General features: G+C 51.3%; 10 protein-coding genes across 10 annotated transcripts; 7 read left to right on the top strand and 3 right to left on the bottom strand.

Moving 5' to 3' along the window:
- Positions 1-805: 805 nt before the first annotated feature.
- On the bottom strand, positions 806-1,431 carry PMZ80_010380 (uncharacterized protein; the record flags this gene model as incomplete). Its single annotated transcript, XM_064878769.1, has 2 exons — positions 806-1,006; positions 1,069-1,431. The coding sequence occupies 2 exons, from the start codon at positions 1,429-1,431 to the stop codon at positions 806-808; spliced, it is 564 nt and encodes a 187-aa protein (XP_064725463.1).
- A 400-nt stretch (positions 1,432-1,831) lies between these two features.
- On the bottom strand, positions 1,832-3,888 carry PMZ80_010379 (uncharacterized protein; the record flags this gene model as incomplete). Its single annotated transcript, XM_064878768.1, has 2 exons — positions 1,832-3,805; positions 3,853-3,888. 2 exons carry the CDS (start codon positions 3,886-3,888, stop codon positions 1,832-1,834), a joined length of 2,010 nt encoding a protein of 669 aa, XP_064725462.1.
- A 1,114-nt stretch (positions 3,889-5,002) lies between these two features.
- Positions 5,003-6,862, top strand: PMZ80_010378 (uncharacterized protein; the record flags this gene model as incomplete). The annotated part of the gene is made up of 5 exons (XM_064878767.1): positions 5,003-5,409; positions 5,461-5,599; positions 5,649-6,160; positions 6,207-6,331; positions 6,378-6,862. 5 exons carry the CDS (start codon positions 5,003-5,005, stop codon positions 6,860-6,862), a joined length of 1,668 nt encoding a protein of 555 aa, XP_064725461.1.
- A 682-nt stretch (positions 6,863-7,544) lies between these two features.
- SPP1 (COMPASS (complex proteins associated with Set1p) component) lies at positions 7,545-9,963 on the top strand (the record flags this gene model as incomplete). The annotated part of the gene is made up of 2 exons (XM_064878766.1): positions 7,545-7,636; positions 7,686-9,963. The coding sequence occupies 2 exons, from the start codon at positions 7,545-7,547 to the stop codon at positions 9,961-9,963; spliced, it is 2,370 nt and encodes a 789-aa protein (XP_064725460.1).
- Positions 9,964-10,082: 119 nt separating this feature from the next.
- On the bottom strand, positions 10,083-10,900 carry DAP1 (Dihydrodipicolinate synthase; the record flags this gene model as incomplete). Its single annotated transcript, XM_064878765.1, has 2 exons — positions 10,083-10,139; positions 10,298-10,900. 2 exons carry the CDS (start codon positions 10,898-10,900, stop codon positions 10,083-10,085), a joined length of 660 nt encoding a protein of 219 aa, XP_064725459.1.
- Positions 10,901-11,723: 823 nt separating this feature from the next.
- On the top strand, positions 11,724-13,448 carry PMZ80_010375 (uncharacterized protein; the record flags this gene model as incomplete). The annotated part of the gene is made up of 2 exons (XM_064878764.1): positions 11,724-13,055; positions 13,116-13,448. The coding sequence occupies 2 exons, from the start codon at positions 11,724-11,726 to the stop codon at positions 13,446-13,448; spliced, it is 1,665 nt and encodes a 554-aa protein (XP_064725458.1).
- Positions 13,449-13,730: 282 nt separating this feature from the next.
- Positions 13,731-14,531, top strand: PMZ80_010374 (uncharacterized protein; the record flags this gene model as incomplete). The annotated part of the gene is made up of 2 exons (XM_064878763.1): positions 13,731-14,237; positions 14,295-14,531. 2 exons carry the CDS (start codon positions 13,731-13,733, stop codon positions 14,529-14,531), a joined length of 744 nt encoding a protein of 247 aa, XP_064725457.1.
- Positions 14,532-15,129: 598 nt separating this feature from the next.
- On the top strand, positions 15,130-17,949 carry PMZ80_010373 (uncharacterized protein; the record flags this gene model as incomplete). Its single annotated transcript, XM_064878762.1, has 3 exons — positions 15,130-16,926; positions 17,232-17,600; positions 17,653-17,949. 3 exons carry the CDS (start codon positions 15,130-15,132, stop codon positions 17,947-17,949), a joined length of 2,463 nt encoding a protein of 820 aa, XP_064725456.1.
- A 466-nt stretch (positions 17,950-18,415) lies between these two features.
- Positions 18,416-19,006, top strand: PMZ80_010372 (uncharacterized protein; the record flags this gene model as incomplete). The annotated part of the gene is made up of 2 exons (XM_064878761.1): positions 18,416-18,781; positions 18,830-19,006. 2 exons carry the CDS (start codon positions 18,416-18,418, stop codon positions 19,004-19,006), a joined length of 543 nt encoding a protein of 180 aa, XP_064725455.1.
- A 267-nt stretch (positions 19,007-19,273) lies between these two features.
- On the top strand, positions 19,274-19,624 carry PMZ80_010371 (uncharacterized protein; the record flags this gene model as incomplete). Its single annotated transcript, XM_064878760.1, has 2 exons — positions 19,274-19,399; positions 19,448-19,624. 2 exons carry the CDS (start codon positions 19,274-19,276, stop codon positions 19,622-19,624), a joined length of 303 nt encoding a protein of 100 aa, XP_064725454.1.
- Positions 19,625-20,123: the final 499 nt, after the last annotated feature.

The following is a 20,123-nucleotide window of genomic DNA, read 5'->3' as shown; positions in this document are numbered from 1 at the left end:
TGGAAAGATTGCAGGACACCACCAAGCACCACGCGTATCGCTGCATCTTCAACCGAAGCAAACACTCTGCTTCCAAAAGTGGTGGACTAGCTGTTTATCGTTCCAAGAGCGAAGTAAAGGTGAGTGCCGAGTATCGAACATCGCGGAATAGACCATGACGGTTCAATCAGGTAGCGATATACACCCAGCACCCTGTCATCTGGGGTTTCGATTGCTGCGATGTCAGTGCACATCTGCTGGTCAAATACATCATTGGGGCTGGTGGAAGCTGGAAAGCTACTAGCTGCAGAGCCTTTTGGGGCCTGGCAGATATGACTGATGATAGTACGGTTGAAGCGGTGTCACACCTTGTATCGAAGCTCTTCTTGGTGGCCATCGTTGATGTAAAGCAGAGCAAAAGAAGGCGATGATATCAGCGAGGATATGAACTGTCTACAGGTTCATGGCAGCCAACAGGCGAAGAGAAAGCGATGGAGGGCGAGGCTGCGTGTCGAAGGAGAACGCATGTATCCGCGGGAAGCTGGTCACAGAAGAGACGGACCACTACATCACACATGAGTCCTGCATATCCGATGCCGCAGAACAGTACAGCATCCGGGATACACCATTCTGCAACAATACAAGATTCTTCTCATTATATGTCGTCTCGCAACCGCTATGCGGGCGGCATGCCTGGCTTCACCTCCTATCCCGCATATTAGCTCCGCCGACCATGTTCTGCCATCTTGTCCACACTTACCCCATTGCCCATATTTCACCATCAACCAACTCACCCTCGACCGTTCTGCCCACATGCCCCAGCAATCTACTCCTCTCCCTTCGGCACACCATGATTCTCAATACACTCCCCCACCCGCTCCAGCAGAAATCGTTTCATAATCGTCGAAGCCGCCTCAACAATAGCATGCTCGTAGCACCACTCCATCCACACAACAGTACAGCTAAGTGCTCGCCACTGGCCATCCGGAAACATCCTGAAATTGACTGTCATGCCTCCACATTGGATCTAGCACCAGGTCAGTTAGCAACCACGCTGTGACTTAGATTCATGCAACGCGCTCGACTCACGCCGATGTGACCGATGTCTTCGTATTGGATGTACCTAGCCATCTTGCTACATTTGCATCTTGGGATAGCAGTTGGACATGGAGAAGGACCCGCCAAGTTCTTCAGGCCGTCAATGCCGGACTCGTAGTATCGGAGGGTGACTGCTACGTCCTCGAGTCTGTACTGTGTGGGGTCCTGGAATGGCAAATCCCGTGCTCTTAAGTGGTCGAGGTTCAGGATGCGCGCACGACCGGAGGACTGGATCAGTTCGAATTCGACGTCTGTTTTGAATCTTTTGGGTGGTGGCTCGTTGGTGGCGGCGTTGGCCATCGCGGGGCGAGAGCCTGCTGGTAGTGGTAGGTTGGCGATGGGGGTGTTAGGCATGATCGCTGGAAGATACAGGTTGTGAGTGCCGGTAGAGGAGGACGATGTAGAGACGAAGGTAGCTGGGAGGGCGGTGGAGGAAGTTATTGTGTCCTATGTATCGCAGGAAAAGAATTGAAGTATCCCAATGCAGTCAACACATTCATCTGACGATGACCTTGCCAGCGTCGCAACTCGCATTCAAAAAGCTCGTGTGGGCAGCAGACTTTGGGTCTCATTGAATGAGACAATGCTGAGTGGTAAGTCAATCGTGATTCATCTATTCAATGGCTTCGTCTAGGTTCGTTATCTCCCACCATCGCTGTGTTGCGTCAATACAAGGTCCAGCCTTGTCTACATTCTCGAGTCGTGCTCCATCATGTCCCTATCGCTCACGGCCCTGCCAACGCTCAGATTCATCTCAACGGTAGCCACAGGTCTTCGGCGCCCGAACCCATCCCGTCAACCTGTTCACGATATCACTCACATAGCACCTCGTGCTACCTGTACTCCCACTCAGGTCACCGTCCAGCGGCATGCTTCCAGAGTTATAGATCCTCGCGGCCTGGTAATACAGCATCGCCTCGTCTATCTGCCTCCTCCTGAAGTCAGTGGGGCCGGCAGCTTGCTTTCCGTGCTTCGCTCGTCCGCCTCTTACATGCCGTGCTTGCAGTCTATCAGAACTACCGCTCATACTCGTACTATTCGAAAGTGGCCACGTCACGCCAAGACGCGAAGCAGCAGTCTTCAGTGCAGGCACGATGCCGACGTTGTTGACTCCGGCGATACCTTCCATGATCATAGCTCTGACCGTGCTATCTAGACATGGTGTGGTCGTCGTACCATTGACGTTACACGTTGCGACCCCATTGAAGCTTTGCATGAGACCTGGGTTGCGGATGCCTTCGTAGGACGTTGTAGTCGGCACACGGACACAGCCGTTACTCTCTTGTAGTACCATAGCTAGTATGAACGCCGGGTTGACCTGTGTCTCGTTCGACACAGACTGAATTGCTTGCTTGAGGACACTTGTCTCACTGGCTGTATTGTTCGTAACGTTGCCTGATGGGAACGAGCATGTCGCACCGATGTTGCCTGCGGCGAGGTTATTGCTCCATAACGTCTCGAAGTCAACCCACGACGATATCCTGGGGTACGATGCGGCGGCTGCACCGTGATAGAACTTGTAGGTATCGTGGCCTGGCCTGTAACTTGATTTATGACCTGGCCTATAATCTCTTCGCTCGTTGCTGTTCCGAGAAGTGGTAAATGCCATTGCGCTCTGCGGCAAATTGAGAACTTGGCCAATCTGAAGGTTTGTCCATGTGACGCCTGGGTTGGCTGTTGAGAGGTCGTTGAAGGCAATACCGTAGGCGGCGGCTATGGCGATACCTGTGTCGCCTGCTTTGATGGTATATGTGGTCGATGATACTAAAGTTACATTTAAAGATGCTAGAGGACGCGGCTCAGGCACTTCTCGTCTTTGAAGTTGTTTCCGCTGCGGTATAGGCTGTATGGCTGAATCTGTGTCTGTTGACTTTTCGTTGCGTATGAGGCGGAGCTTGATGAGTTTTGGAATTGTATTATTGTGGTCATCGAGTGAGCGTTTGACCATTTCTGGAGGCCCGGGAGTGAGGAAAGGTGATCTCTCGTTTGCGTCGTTGGGCATTGGCATTGCTGCCGACGTGTTCTCGCTGGCCATTGAGGTGGACGTGGTCGATGGTTCATCAGAGGGTGCTGGTACTGTGACTGTTGTGCTGATGGTGGTTATGCTAGTTGTTGTGGTGGATGCGCATATGCCGTCACCAGACGTGGTCGATGCAGGACAGGGCTCTGTAGCTGTGACTGTAGCATCTTGAGTAATTCTGGTCATGATAGGCATCTGGGCGATGCTGGTCGCGTCTACACCCGGAGCTGGAATAAGGAGTGTCTGACCAATCTGCAGATTATACCAGTTGACGTCGGGGTTGAAAGCGTCTAACTGAGCGAATGTGATGCCATACGCGGCCGCGATTGCATTACCGGTGTCGCCTGCCACAACAGTATAAATTCGTGCTTCGGTATCGGCATCGTCACAAGGAATATTGAGTACTTGACCGATTTGAAGGTTCCTCCACTGCACATTAGGGTTCATGTAAGCCAGCTGTATGAAGTCGATGCTGAGTCGTATGGCAATGCCGTTGCCTGTATCGCCCGCCTGGACGGTCCATGTGCTGGCGCGCTTGCTCAAGTAGTGAGCTCGGTCATTTCTGCTTCTTGCCTCTTGCGGTGCGAATATCTCTGGGCCGTTGGTAGTGCTGATGAGGTGTGCGATACTGCCAGTACTGAGTGCTTGATGTCTAGCATGGTTGATCGGCTTAGCAGAAGTGCTTGCGCATAGTGTTAGAAGGCAATACTGTGCTTCATTAGCTTGTGATAGCAGCATCCGGCGTTTAAACTTACCACGGCAAATAACGCTCGGTGGTTCTTTCTCTCCATTTTGTTGTGGTCTCCTTGTGTTAAAGCTCGAACTGCTGGTGGAAGTTCTCGCCATGCTCTACCCGGGTAGGTCGCGCTGTATGTATTCTTCAGATGGAGTCCGTGACATGGTCCTTGCTGCTACGTCCAGCCGCGCAACGCGTTTTGCGTAGAATTCTGCCAGCATTCTTCACGACCGCACTGACCATCGTGCTTCGAGGCATATTTCAATGTGGCTATACCAGCCTCGTCTCGGCTGTAGCACCGTACATTTCGGTGAATTTGCACAGCGCTCGCTGACTGCCTGAATTTACAGAGAGGTGTGTAAGATATCGAACATACAATATCGTAGCAACGACCTGGTCCTGGCATCAACCTGACCGCGTTCTTGCAATGCTAGTTGGCCCCAACTCGCCATTAACGCGCCATCGTGTGGTCGTGTGGTGTCCGTAACTCAAGTGAGTCCGTAGCGTGGCGTCCTACCTCGCTGGTGAGTTGGCCCGACGCCCGTGGCAGAGTCCATGCTCGAGGTTCCGTGCCAATGCTCACACTTGTAAAGGTCATTCACCAGGCCGTGGGAAGGAGGTCAGCAAGGGTACGTCATACCCAAGAGACGATGGCTTTGTCATCTCCGCAGCCAAGTCTCGTACGATTCGTGCCCTCAACCCCAAGCATTTTGGCCAAGACTTGTCAACCACTGGCGGTCTCGATCAACAGCGGAGATCTACGTTTTATCACTGCTTCCCGTGCTTGACGTCCTCGCCGCCAAGTTCCCTGACTGCCACACCCAACCTGTTGCCTAAGACACCAACTGTCTCAAATGTGCTGCATGCGAAGCTTGGTACCCTGTCGTCCAATGCAACTCCCATGATACCGCTCCAATTGTTCGGTCATACAGGTCACTTCTTTAGTGCACCTCGACCGGTGCTCTCCCGTCAGCAGCACAATGAAGTCATATCTTCGCAAAACGCTTCACACCATCAGAGCGGTCATAGTAGTAAAGAGCAAGAATGAGCCTTTTCCTTGAGCATGTTCATAGAGTTTCTTGTTTCTTGTCAGATCTCCATCTTGTGTTGCTTGTCAATTTCAAGCCTCACAGAAGACTTCCGGCAAGCCTTTGTCGCGTCGACTGAGCATGTCTCACTCTTCATCTAGGTCTTCCACCGTCCGTGGCGAGGACGTCATGAGCTCAGATCCACATATTGAGCCAGGCGACAAGCAGAAGAAGTTAGGACTTACCGGACCCGAACTTGCTGCTGGCGGTGGTGACCTGAAAAAGACACAGCGCGCGGACGGCAAAGTCGAGCTGACTGAAGATGACCTTGAAGACAAACTTGGCTATGCATACCCAGAATGGAAGAAATGGCTGATCCTGATTGTGATTCTATGCATCCAGACCTCAATGAACTCGAACGCCAGTATGTATGGTAGTGGACTTGACGGCATCGTTGAGAAGTACGGGGTATCGGAAACCAAAGCAAGACTGGGTCAATCGGTGTTCTTGATCGCCTATGCATTTGGCTGTGAATTATGGGCTCCCTGGTGAGTAAAGTACTTTCCGCACTGCGAACATTGGAAATTGAGTCCTCTCAGGTCAGAAGAGCTAGGTCGATGGCCAACTCAGCAACTGTCGCTGTTCCTTGTGAATATCTGGCAGATATCAAGTGCACTGTCGCCAACGTTCGGAGGAGTCTTGACGTCTCGGATTCTTGGTGGTCTGAGTACTGCAGGCGTAAGTGGAAGGCCTCCGGTGGGTGCTAGATTGCTAATGTGTTCTTCAGGGCTCCGTCACCCTCGGCGTCATAGCTGACCTATACCATTCAGAGGACACTGGATTTCAGTACGCTGTTGCTTTTGTGGTATTGTCCAGCGTTGGTGGTGCTCCGATCGGGACGGTAATTGGTGGTTTTGTCGCAACATACCACGAGCACAACCCAGCATGGATTTTCTGGACTCTGCTGATCATGGGAGGAGTCGTTCAAGCAGTACACTTCTTCTTCGTGCCCGAGACAAGAACAACGATCATTCTTGATCGTGAAGCGAAGAAGCGGCGCAAAAACGGAGATAACTGCTGGGGCCCGAATGAGCTGAAGGAGAAGCGATTCAGCGCCAAAGAAATCGGCTTGATTTGGTGGAGACCATTTCAGATGTTCTTCACCGAGCCTATTGTTCTGTGGCTATCACTGCTCAGCGGCTTTAGCGACTCTCTCATCTTCACGTTCATGGAGGCATTTACGCCCATATTTGAGCAGTACAACTTCAACACGTGGCAGACGGGGCTTTGCTTCCTTTCGTGAGTTGTGTCTCTCGCAGCGATCCTCAGCTAACAGGCCACTCAGCTCGATCATCGGATACATTATATCCTATTTCACATTTCTGCCAGTGATATGGCACCACAACAAAACCAGGAGAGTTGACCCTGATAAGCTGTCTCCGGAAAGCAGACTGTGGTGGTTGCTATGGCGTAAGTTTTAGCTGTCCCCGAGTAAACTAATGCTAACGATATATAGTTGCACCTTGCCTGGTCGTAGGCCTGTTCGGATTTGGCTTCACCAGTTTCGGACCACCACAAGTCCCATGGATTGCGCCATTGATCTTCACAGCCATTGTGGGAGTTGCAAATTATGCCGTATACAAGAGTTCCATCGACTATATGATCGCAGCGTATGGACCATATGCTGCTTCAGCAACTGGCGGAAATGATTTGGCGAGAGACTTCCTAGCTGGTGTTGCAGCCATCTATGCGCACCCGTTCTATGAGAACGTTGGTGGAGAGAAGTGGCATCTCATTTACCCAACCGCCATTCTCGGCTGTCTCGCTGTGCCGATCATCATCCCGATATATGTCTTTTACTGGAAAGGACCAAAGCTGCGATTGAAGAGCAAATTCGCCATGGAACTTGAAAAGGCTCGTCAGGCTAGGCTCGAAAGCAAAAGGAGAAGGTCAACAATCGGTGGAAAAGAAGGCGGTGCTAGTCATGCTGAGAAGGTTTGAATAGCTCAACACATGTTGAGAACCTTGGAATTCAGGTAGCTTCACACCTTGTGCGTGTTAGGTGAAGGAGTACTCCAGGTCCAGCTCTGTGATGCCTAGAGCTCATGAACAGTTCCCACGGACAATACTTATCTGACGCTGTTGGCAATGTGATTTCGCAAGAATGATGGATTGGTAACTTAATGCCTGCAGTGATCGTGAAAATCGCTCAGCGGTGTTAATTAAGACGTGAACGTCATGAATTTAGGAAGGTTCACCGAGCTATGATACTAGCAATAGGCTGGACCCCTAAACTCGTGCCTTGGGCGCTCGGCAACGCCTAAGCTTAGGGGTCCGCCGCCCAGGTCTTACCTAGAAAACCAGAATCACATGACGTTCACGTATTTTTTCACACCGCTGAGAATCGCTCCTCCCTAAACATGGACTCGGGGTTTGGGAAAACTATGTGCCGACGCGTAGTGAAGGAGACATGTGACGACGCGCCTCGAAGATGGGACAGTGAGGCAGACATGAATTGACAGATTCAACCAACGTATTCCACTTATTACTGGTTGCGTCCTGTTTGTGTCACCATCATGGCGAAAAGGCGACTGTCCTGAAGTACACACTCGACAACATTCCCCAAATCACCATACCGAACAACATCACTCTTCCAGACAGACAGCCGATCGAATCGCCCATCATGTCAGCTTTCTCTGTCTCGGATCTGCTGAATCCAGCTCCCTTGTCGCATCCTGCTTCGCCTCAGCACAATGATACAATGATGGAAGATGAGTAAGTCAAAATTGGGAGTAACTGCTGAAGGGTCGCTGACGTTGGGAAGCCCACCGAGCACGGTGGCTGGCGACATGTTCGCGCCGGAACTCTTCCAGACTAATGGTCTCAACGATGCGCCGAGTATCTTCGAACAACAGGGCATGATTCCGCTGGAGCATAGCTCGTCTCCAGAGTTCATGAGGAAAGACTCGATAACCACAGATATGCTAAATGGCATGGACACCATGATGGAGGACGAATCTGGCAGTGTTGAGCCTCAGTCTACCAAAAAGAAGGAGAGATCCACAAAGCAGCGCGATCCCACCAAACTCAAGGATACAAAGCACTCTTCCAAGAACGAAGGACAGCATACCGACAAAAGATACCTCTGTTACATTTGTCACAAGCTATTCACCCGTCGCAGATCCGTTCGAGATCACCTCAACAAGATACATGGAGAAAAGACATGGGAGCCTCAGAAAAGTTTGGAAGTCGCTGTCGAGCCACATAGCGGAGAGCCTATCGAGCCTATTGAAGACATCGTCGCGAGGGGTCCCCCTCTACCGCCCCCGAAGCCCCAAAAGCAACCGAAGGAGCACAAAGACACGAAGCCGGAGAAAGACGGTTTGGAAGACGAGAAAGAGGAGGAAACAATAATACAGACACAAGAAAGAGAGGAGCCAGAACGCCGTGAGTCTGTGGCTGACATTGCACCGGAGCCTGTGATAGAAGAGCCGCCACCGCCGGACTCCAAACCAGAACTGGAGATACGTCGAGAAGAGACCGAACCAGAGACATTACCAGAGCCAGAAGCTGTACCGGTAAAACTAAAGAAGGAAGTGTCGCAGCAGAGCGAGTCGCGCCCTGCCTCGGTTGAGCTTTCTCTTCCTGCGCCAGTAATAGGCAAGAAAAGGCCACTGCCCATGCCGAAGAAGGGGACTGCTAAGTTCAAATCCTCTACTCCAAGCAAGAGGCTCAAGCTCAGCGAGTCGGAACGAAGCACTCCTGCACGGTCTCCTAGTGTGACGCCGGCGCAGAGAGGGGGCTCGAAGCTTAAGAAGAATGTTAATCTTGAACCACCATCTTCGCGCGCAAGCTCTCGACAGCCATCACCATCTCCTACTCCCTCCGTCGCGACACCTGCTAGTAGCAACGACGACGGAGAGATATTCTGCATATGCCGAAAAGGTGACAACCACACCTGGATGATCGCCTGCGATGGACCATGCGAGGAATGGTTCCATGGCAAATGCGTCGGCATTAGAGAAAGAGACGGCGAGCTGATCGATAAGTACATTTGTCCGACATGCTCGAAAGACGGTTTTATTACGACGTGGAAGAGGATGTGTAGAAGGCAAGATTGCAGGAAACCGGCTAGGGTCAAAGATAATCCACCAAGCAAGTACTGCAGTGTCGAGTGCGGGAGAATGTTCTTCGTGGAGCTCATCAGAAGGGGCGATCCGAATGCGCAGGCTACTCGAGATGGACAGTTTGTGGTTGATGAGAAGAGTGAAAAGAAAAGGAGAAAGAAAGTCCGAAGAGATCGGCCGGTGCAGGCTCGAAAGCCAGGCACTGATACACCTATGATTGTAGGTAGCAGACCGCATACGCCAGCCTACAGCGAAGACGAGAGAAGCGAGTACGAGACCGATTCGTCCCTGGATGAAGAGCAGCTACCGAACAGAGGAGGGTCATTACGTGCAGGCGAGGTAAAAGCGCTTCTTCAGCAGTGCAAGAACATTGGGTCGTGGAGAGAACTCGGCAAGAAGCCGGCCACACCACCTCGGGAGCTGGACGAGAAGGACGCAACGAAGCTTGTGTATGACGACTTCGAGGTGGCAAGAGTGGAAGAGATCAAGAAGGCGCAAGCTGAGTCAGACGAGAAGATGTCGCTCCTCGATGCAAGAGAGAAGATGCTTGAGCTCATCAAAGCCAGATCTGCAACGATCGCGGACGACATCAAGAAGAGCAACCCGAAACAAAAGGAAATCTGCGGTTATGACTCGAGAGTGGCATGGTGCGATGAGGAGTTCTTGGAGTGGTTTAATCGAGACGGCAAGCAAGTTCTTGATAGTGGCAAGATTGGACCGCCTGGAGAAGATACAATCATGACGAATGGCGTCGATGAGAGTGACGATGAAAAGGCTGCGACCATGAAAGGAGGCGTATGTGCGAGAAATCGCTGTGCGAAGCATGGCAAGGCTGGGATGTGGCAGCGGCAGCAATTGCAGGAGCTGAGATTTGAGCAGGAATTGGTCAAAAAGAGACAGGAGGTTTTGTCGAGTCAGGAGCATGATATCAGGAGTCGAGCGCAGATCCGTGCGCTGGAGAGGCAGAAGTTTTGAGGCCCATGAGCATGGGACGCCTTGATGAAATATTGATTAGTATCTAGTATCAGTGCATATTGAGCCATGAATCATGATGTATCATTATCGTCACACGCTGCTGCATCAAGTAGGTTTCGTTAATGCCCGTACTGCTTGCTCGAGTCGTATGCCACGAGCTTGCCGACGACGAGGTACTAGACCAGACACACAAATTAGCATATACTTGTGGGATGACAACGTGTTGCTCAAAGGGACAAACAACCGCAACATCAACACACAGCGGCATGCGGCCCATGCTGCAACACACCACACCACAATAAACCAAAACAAGAACAGGCAGGACCTCACTAACCTTCTCATCAAACCGTTCAACCCACCCCTGCAAATTCTCCAACTCCGTCGCCCCCAAATCACCACAATCATCCAACGGCCCATCCAAATCCTTCGTCAACATCTCCTCATCAAAACTCTGACACGCCAGCCCCCTCGTCGCATCCCTCCCCGCAAAGTTCTCGTATGGTCCGCCCGGCCCATAGAAGTTTCGCCCCCCTGTTACGTCGTGGACTTTTCCTTTTACGGCGAGGTAGACTTTTCCGTCCGGGTTGAGTGGGGGGTTCTGCTGGCCGTTGAACTTTAGGAGGGTGCGTGGGGTGAATGTTTGGAAGACGATTGGTTGGTCGCGGGGGAGGGAGAGGGGGGTTGTAGGTTTGGGGCGGAGGAGGCGGTAGTAGGTTAGGGTTAGGAGGGCGAGGAGGAGGGTGAGGTTTAGGGGGGTTAGGGTGGAGGTTATGCTGTTGCGGACGGAGGCGCGGTAGGCTTCGTGGGTGGGGTCAAGGTTGAGGTTTAGGGGGTCGGTTGTGGGTGCGGTGGGTGAGGGGAGGGGGCAGGATATTGTTGAGGGGAGGGAGGATGTGAGGGAGGAGGCTATTGAGGATATGGAGGATATGCTTGACATTTTGGAGCGGAGGAGGAAGAGGTTTGCGGAGGTGGATTGGAGGTGTCGCAGGCGGAGTTTCTTGCGCGAGTGACGCTTTCCGCTTGGCTCAGCCAAATGGTGTTATTTGTCGGCGAGTTGAAGGACAGGTCGTGGTTCCGATTCTCGTAGCTCTGGGATCAATCGTGCAGTGAGACTGAGCGACGAGCGCACTCACCACTGAACTGCGGGGGGACGTCATTGGCTCGAATAGGTGGCCTGTGTTTGTCACGTTTGCACGTCCGCTCCGACGGTTCGTAAGCTCACCCTTTTCGATCGCCCAGGACTGCTTCTTCTGAAGTTCTCGGCTGTCCAACACCCTTGTCTGAACAAGCTGGAAGGGGTGGATCCTTTCATTGTGATCAGAAGCTAGGACACTCACCAATTGAGTCTCGGAACGTTGATGAGCGGGCCTCGCGGTGTCAGCCCGGGCGTGCTCGCGGAAGCACAACGGCGTGTCTTGATTTCGAATTAACGGACTTTCAGGCCGGTCAATAGATGACCGTTCAGTGCGAGCATCACACACTCGCGCTGGGCCTTGCTCACCATGTCCTATAGAACGATATCGGTTGAGGGCTGCCTTGTACGGAACGCGCTTACTCAAACGCGTGGATTCGGTAGATCTTTGCTGCGGAATTCTCCCGATCATTTCAAATTTGCTGACCAAAATACAAGCGAAAGTCTCCGCCCTTTGAGCCACTAGGGATCTGATAATACTTCTTAGTATCTCTTGTCTTTGCTTGAATCTTGATGGTATTGACACTGACAGCTCTTCCGTGCCATGGAAGGACAAAATCACGACAGAATGGCTTCGCCAAAGCAAGTACCGGCCAATGAGAAGGACATTCCCGCCGCCACCTCGAAACCAGCAGCTGCCCTTGAAAGCAGTGTACCCGAGGCGACGCTTGGCATTCCGCTTCAGACCACGACCAGTGCAGCTTCAGATCCATATGGTTCGCGCCCAGCTTGTTTCAACAATCTCCTTTCAGAATGTCTATTCGTGGTTACTACAGCCTTCGCTATTGGTCAGACAGCGATACTCCAGGGTGTACTTACCGTCATGACGTCCAGAATCCAGCAAGGCCTCGACATGAACAGTTCGGAAGTCACATGGTTGGTCGCCGGCATGTCACTCACAAGCGGGACCTTGTTACTCTTCTTTGGCCGAGTTGCAGATCTGTTCGGTAGACGCAATCTTTTGATCTACAGCATGGCTTCCTTCACAATTTTCATGCTCATCACAGGCTTCTCGCAGAATGCAATAATGGCAGAAATCTTTCTGGCTTTCTCAGGTATCTCGTGTGCCTCGGTGGTCCCTCCAGCAATTGGCAAACTCGGCGCTATCTACGAGAAACCATCACGGCGGAAGAATCGTGCGTTTGCTTGTTTCTCGGCGGGCAATCCTGTTGGTTACGTCCTGGGTGCTCTGATCGGAGGTATCGTCACCAACATCGCTTCATGGCGCGCTTGCTTCTGGGTGGTTGCAGTCATCTACGCCTTCCTCACTGTCGCAGCATGGTTTACGACCCCACTCGATGCCGAGCAGGCGCTGGGTGGACTGAACATCGAAACTATGAAACAGATGGATTGGCTCGGTGCCCTCCTCGCCGTCGGAGGAATTGCTCTCTTCACCGCCTCATTCACGCTCGCTCCTGATGTCCACAATGGGTGGTCTACGCCTTACGTCATCGCCATGCTTATCGTCGGTATCATTCTGATTGCTGCGTTCCTCTATTGGCAGTCCATCTTCAAGCACCCCTTGATGCCTCTACGCGTCTGGCGAGACAGAAATTTCAGTCTCCTTATCGCATCACTGTGCCTCAACTTCTATGGCTTCAACGGGAACTTCTTCTGGGCTACACTGGGGTGGCAGCGCGCGTATGTGAATTCTCCACTGGAGGTAGCAGTGAAGATCTTGCCGGCTGCTATTGGCGGTATTATTGTCAACCTTGCTGCAGCGCTGCTTATGCACCGTGTGTCGAACAAGCTGCTAATGATGGTTGCCGCTGCTGCGGCTGTCGTTTCGTGCGCGTTATGGTCGCCGACGTCGAAGAGTATCTCTTTCTGGGCGCTTGCGTTTCCGGCGCAGCTGTTCGCCGTGACTGGTGTGGATATTGCTTTTTGTGTTACGAATCTGGTATGTCATTCTCTTCCTCTATTTGATCTTGTACGGTCTACTAATGCTCGTTCTTCGCAGTATGTCATGTCGTCCCTTCCTTTGGATCAGCAGTCGGTAGCGGGTGGTATGTTCTCGACTGTGACGCGACTTGCTTCAACTGTAGGTCTCGGTATTTCGACAACTGTCTTTGCATCAGCGGGTGGTACAACGGAGGTCTCGAGAGATGTGCCTTGGAGACCGTACCAGAGTACCTTCTGGGTCAGCTTAGTTGGTGCTGTGCTTGGTCTGGCGTTGACGCCTTTCTTGACTATTGGTAAGCAAGGTCACAGGCAGAAGGCGGCAAGTAAAGACTCTACATCACTACATGAGAGCAAGTCTGTTCAGGAGAAGCCTGAAGGTAATGTTGCATGATTGCAGTTGTGTATATATGTATATATAGAATGGTGGTGGGTGCTTTTTACGATAGGTTGATGAACAATGCGATCAGCTGATTATTGATCTAGCTATAGGTACAATCAACAATGTTGTTGATTTCCAGCGGACCCGGCGAGCTAAATCTTCACACGTGGCGGTTGTTTTGGTTGATCCCATCGCGCCTGCCACCCGCGCTCGTCTACATAAACAAACCTTCCACAACTTTTCGAGCAAACAATTTTCTTTCATCAGTTACCCCAATCGTGTTGCAAGTGGAATATGTCAGCAAAGCGACGAAGCGAGGGCAGCATACACGAATACAACGAGACCAAGGTCACTGACTTTGAGGAGCAAGAAGCACCACACGCTGCTTTCACGACACTCATATACAAGAAGCAAAAGCCAAATCCAGCAACGATCATGTTTGCTCAGCGTGAAGAAGCTCACCGACAACCACAACAAGAAGCCACTCCACCACAAGAATCTCCTGTCAAGCATGACAAGGACGCTGCAATTCGAATCTTGACGCAATCTGGCAAACCTCTTCCGCTGAACCTCGACACCTTGACTTCTGAGAAAGCAAAGTCTACCAATACCGAACAGTACAACATTCCAGACCTGGCAACGACACTTATCTATATGGCACGGGGACAGGAAGGGGTGACAAAGCTGCAGGACAAGGATCTTACAGTATTCCGATGTCCCGTTTCAGGCCCGGTCGGGGGTTCTGGAAGCACTCGAAATTCCAAATTCGTCGAAATCCAGCGAAATGAGAACGTTGTCTGGGTATGTTGGCAGCCCCAATCTAGTCAAACCATAGCACCACACTAACATTGCTAATAGGTCAACGTCGACTTCAATCACGACGGTCTTAGCCCGACCCCTGCCAAACTCCATCTCTATGTTGCCTTCACGGTTTCTCGCAATGGCGCCTGGACAGCGTACAAGTGTGGTAAGGGATGGTTGGTTGAGGAATCCAAGGACCCGAAAGATATTGGGGAGGTGACACAAGAACTCGTGCGAGCCTTGCTAATCAAGATTGCTGCTCACCGAAACGTGCTGCGGGTTGGAGCGGTCTAGTGATGTGGGGTGTCTATTGCGGTATATACTGCCTGGCAAGGAGGTTGTCTAACGAGAAGAATGATGCATGATTATGGACCATAGGGGTGCAAGGACGTTGTATACGAAAGAACATGAACGACGTAGCGAGTATGAGGGCTGGCGATGGATGCTGCAACCAATGACAATCACAATCAAAACCATACTAGCACTTCCAAGCAGATCACGTTCATGCATAAGTGCCATCTAAGCTGAGAAACATGTGAACGAGCTGCGAGGATTGATGCAGCACGTCCTGCACTATACTGTAACCACGTTGGCATATCGCTCTTGCTTGAGTTTGATCACAAGACACGCTCTCGTGAAGCCGTAGAAGCCCGGCGCCTTGGTGAGGGTGGACGGCTGGGACTGCATCCTTGGGTAGGAAGGTTTAGCGAGTCTCCATAGAATGATGGGCAGCACCCTCCTGGCTCCTTTCAAGCTCCTCCTCGTTCATCTGTCTCGCTATTGTCTACTGCTCTAGCTCTGGCTCAGAGCTAGATCAGCCAGCAGTACCCGTCAGCTGGAATGCTGGTGGTATTGATTAGTCTTGACGCTGTCGCCATGGCGATCTTCAGCAATGACATACCAGTATCAGAGCCTGCATCATGACGACGCGATTCGGCTACTGAAGCTACATCCGGCTGCTAAAGCTGAAGATCAAATCCGATGTGATCTTGAAGAGCACATGTTGTGTGATATCTCAGCTTACGAAGCTGTCTCTTATGTTTGGGGCACATCAGCCGGCCACACTTCCGTTCTTTGCGTCGACAAGGATTTCCGGGTCACCCACAACCTAGCAGCTGCACTGCGGCGCTTCCGGACTTCTGATGAGAATCGGTACTTGTGGGTCGATGCTATCTGTATCAATCAAAATGACATCTCGGAACGGAACGAGCAAGTCAAGATGATGCAGAAAATCTATCAAAATGCCTCAAGAGTCCTTGTTTGGCTAGGTGCAGCTGATATGGCGGTTCACGCTGCGGTGCAATTGATTGATCAGATGTTCATCGTAGCTTGCAGGTATTGGGGTTTCGATTCCAATGAGACGGTCCATTTTGACGATGTGGACGACTTTGTCGATTTTCCTTCGACGCCAGCAATTCCTCCCTCTGGTTCTGATGAGTGGCAACCTCTGATCGACTTCTTCTCCCGCGAGTGGTTCCAGCGCACCTGGATAGTCCAGGAGGTGACCGCAGCACGGGTTGTGACGGCTTTTTGCGGCAATTACGAGCTCTCCTGGCAGCGTATTGGTGTTGCTGCATCATGGGTACAGAAGCAGATAACCAAGGGCGATTTCAATCACTTCTCAGAGTTCGAGAACAGCAATGTTTACAAAGCTATGGTTTTGTACGACAAGCCATATCTTCAGCAGCAGGACTTTCTAGATCTGCTCGCTCAGCTTCGCGATTTTGCTGCAACCGACAAGAAAGACAAAGTCTATGCGCTTCTCGGGCTTGAACCTTTCTCAACGCTGCCAAGATCTATACAAATTGACTACAACAAGTCAAAGGTCGAAGTCTACAAGGACGTCGTCGAGGTGTCTTTGAAGTATCACAAGGATTTGAGTATACTGTCGTTTATACACCACAGTAGTGCGATCGACGAGACTTGGCCAACTTTTGTACCGCCATGGGACACAGCTCCAACAGCTGCGAATCTGCTTGGCCAATCTCCGGGTTTCGAAAGCTATGCTTCGGGCGAGGTCAAGCTGGATGCCTTCGGCTACAAGCTAACAGATACGTCCCTAACACTCTACGGCTTATCACTTGGAAGCATCAACATTGTTGGTGAACTGATGAGCGCAGATCATTTTCGAGGAATGTCTGACCACTTTGAGCACGACAAGCATCCTGTGCAGCGATTTTGGAAGCATCACCTCAACGCTTTCCAGGATTACCGCAAGGTTCCAAGTGTCGACTTGTTGGTCATCCGCCTCTGCTTAACAATGACTGCTGCACAAAACAGCAACTACGAAAAGGTGGACAGGGCGTTTGACGATGGCAGGAACCACATCGATGGACACCTTGCCGATTATGCCGCCTACATTCAAAACTTTGATTCCGAATCGGCAGCTTTACGATTGATCGTTCAAGATCTTAATGAGGAAGATGACTACACGGGCGATCCTACGAAGTTCGAGATTGCTGCATCTCGGGTCTGTGACGATCGAAGACTCTTTCTGTTCGGTGACGAATTCATCGGGCTTGGCCCAAACGTTTTGCAAGCCGAGGACCAGCTCTGTATCCTGTTTGGAGGCCAGCATCTTTACATACTACGTCCGAGGGGCGGTTGTCATCAGCTAGTGGGCGAATGCTTCGTTCAGGGTCTGATGTGGGGTGAAGGTTCGGAGGCCTACAGAGACGGTCAGCAGCAAGTACAACAATTTTGTTTGGTGTGACATGTACGCTCAAGCTGACCGAGATCGTCACTCCTAGACGGTACGGCAAGGAACCGACCATGCAGTAAGAAGTATGGGAAGAGGAGCAAAGACCATGATGTGCTTTCCTCGAGTGAGTGGAAAATGATCGTTGAGTCGCCTCATCACACAATCTTCACCTTGCACGCGGTATTCACTTCGTGGATACTGTCTTCCGTTAGCCCGGCCTGGTCTTTCTGGAAACAAGCCCTCTAATTCATAGACGAAGAGCGCTGATCTCTCGTACATTCACAAAGCTTTAGACCAAGAACACACCGTTGAGAAGACAAACGATATCAGACTCCGGGATTGAGCCCGCTCGCAAGCGCATCAGGTTCAATACCGGAGTCGATGCATTTCTTGCTGAACATTCTCTGCGACCACGAGTTCTCGACTACGAGAAAGCCGGTTTCGCTGCCCTCCTGAATTCAGGCGACTACAAGCATCTAGACCTTCGAGATCTGATTGCCACACTGGTCTACATCGTCGATGGGCCCCAAGGAGCCGAACATTTAATAGATGGTCAGATGAAAACCTACAAATGTACAGTTCTGGCAGCCGATCACGAAGGGGCCACCGAGGCGACCTCATGGAAGCAGTTCCGCATCGAGAAAGGAGACTACCGTGTCGTGGTAAGCTAAGCACCGAACACTAAACTCAAAGCACTGATCTGACCTGGCGAAGATATTGATAGATCTTCACGAACGCTGCTCCAACGTGCCAATGTCGGATGTGGACCGGGGCTTAGCAGCACAGGATGCCGATATCAAACTCGTCTACGGAGAAGCTGAGAATTGGTTTGAAGAGCTAGGACGCTGTTTCTGGCGATTGCAAGAATCACCAGAATGCTCGTTTGGTCCTGACGGTACCTTTTGGGGGTCCGAATGGGCTGATGCTCCGGATTACAACAAGCATGAGAGCTGGATCATGGATCTTACTGCCAAGCTTGTGCTGGATAAGATCATTAAGCGGGCCAAGTGAGCCACGACACGAGAAGGCTCGAGTGATGTTTGGCCATTGCTGCTGGGCAGTGGGAGGTACAAAGGATGAAACGAGACAAAGTAGTGCACAAAAACTTTGCATAAGGCTCCGGTACTGGCGATAAGTGCCCGAGGAGAAATGAGAGCTGGTGGACATCTTCGTGGAAGGGTTTGGTATGCTGTTTGAGCTTGGCACTTAGCTGGACAATATGGCGTTGAGTCAGTGTAAGATGCAACGGCTGCTTCGACCATGCCTCTGAACCTCGTCTTACATCCCTCTCACTTTAGGTCTGACCGTGGACTCACAGCATTCGGCAAGTGACGCGGCAACTGATATCATGAAGTTTTGACAGCTTGCGAACTTCTTACCTCATTCGAACCCTCGTACCATACATCCCCTGGTCATAACGTGTTCACCCATTGCGGCACATATCATCCAATCTGCTCGAAAGCCTGATCCGATCAACATGGCCAAAGTACCCAATTACAACGCCGAATTCAACGACACCCTAGCGAGGATAACAGGACGCCCTCGTGTCCTCCACTACACCAAAGCAGAATGGCAGAACTTCTTGCGCAAAGATAGTATTGGTCTGAGCCTCGACGACCTCATGGTCACTTTGGTGTACACAGTCAAGGGTGAAGGTTTTGTGCTAGAATTGTTGGACGAGCGCTACATAGATGGTTTCGAACCTACGATTTTCCGATTCAGCCTCGAAGGGGTCTACAACACGGAGGACTATGTGTCCATGGGAGGTGGAGACAAAGACGGGGAGGACACGAAGAAGAATTTCTATCCTATAAGAATTGTCCGAGAAGGAGAAGTAGTTACGGTAAGGTTATTGTTCATGCCCAAAGGCTCTTGCTGACAACATGGATAGCTGCTTATCAATTTCCGAGGGTGCAACGACGGTGATGAGAAGGAGGACTTGACCAAGATACGCCTGCAGACATCAGGGTTCAGATGCAGATTGGACCCGACGGTAACGATTGGTACGAGATTGATGCAGATGGAAGCTGGATCTTCGACAGCTCTGAGAAGGGCATGGTCAAGGTGATTGCGGCTAAGTGCATCATCAAGAAGATCATTCATTGTTCAACTCCAGGCTCCTAGATCACACTGCACAGAGATCCTTCTTTGAGCACGCTGGCTTCGCATTCTTTGTCCCAAGCCCGCTGTTCTTCGACTCCGAGAATAGCAACCTTGTTCCTACACAGCCCAAAGTCGGGTTATATGTTCAGTGAGCTTCTCGCAGTTTCGGGACAAGCAAAAATCGCAAATCCATCTATCCCCAAACTAAATACCACCGATATCCACCAATCCAATGAAGTATCTATCTGCTATCCTAGCCCTCGCCAGCGTGACCTTCCTCACTGTCCGCGCCGAAGGTAACAACGAAATTGCCAAGACCGCTTGTCAAGGCTTTCCCCGTAACGGCGCAGTTGTCTGTGTAAGTCAAGCAGCCCTATAATATCTTCCCAAGACTAACGCCGAATAGCTTTCTGACATATCGTTCGCCAAATGCAATGACGAGTCCTTCGGCTACATCATTCTTGTTGATGAAGGCTATCATTGCGAGCAGGGCATCGTTGGTCGCAAGCTTGACGTGGTTGCCGTAGGCCCGCCGACGACTACTCGGGCTTTTAACCTGCATACGTACGGTGCTACGGCTTAAGTTCAGCGTGGCTGTTCTCTGGATGATATGTAGAGCCCAAGTCACGATCTGGTGGAGAATGCGTCAAGAGGCGGAAAACTGTACCAGATCCCCTTATCAGCTCTAGCGGTACTGCGTGGAGGAAGGGGCATATAGCCTGCTCCTGGAGTTGCAACTCGCTTTCACTATCTGCAGGCTCCAACGATGCTGTCAACGGTCCTGTCTCCTTCACCGATAGATGCTGCAGCCTTATTTGCTCGGAGGCAGAGGTTGCTCTTCGTTACCGAGTGAGAGCGCCTCTTCAGCCTTCTGATTTGCCCACACAACAAACAACTTCCAAAGCTTACACCTCGAACCAGCCCCAAACACAATCAGCTCAGTAGAGCCATCACCGCCATGCCTGTCAATTTCCTTCGATGATGGCAGTGGTCTTCGTGAAACTAGTTTTCACTTAAGCTCGGAATGGTAGTGAAGATTCGCCTGCTGCACTTTCACTCGGCGACTCAGTACAGTTAGTCAC

The sequence above is a fragment of the Knufia obscura genome (genome assembly GCF_036327395.1).
Source record: "Knufia obscura strain CCFEE 5817 isolate CBS 148926 chromosome Unknown scaffold_17, whole genome shotgun sequence".
Taxonomy (NCBI): domain Eukaryota; kingdom Fungi; phylum Ascomycota; class Eurotiomycetes; order Chaetothyriales; family Trichomeriaceae; genus Knufia; species Knufia obscura.
Note: the sequence above shows the minus strand (reverse complement) of the source record. Positions and strands in the feature narration are given on the sequence as shown.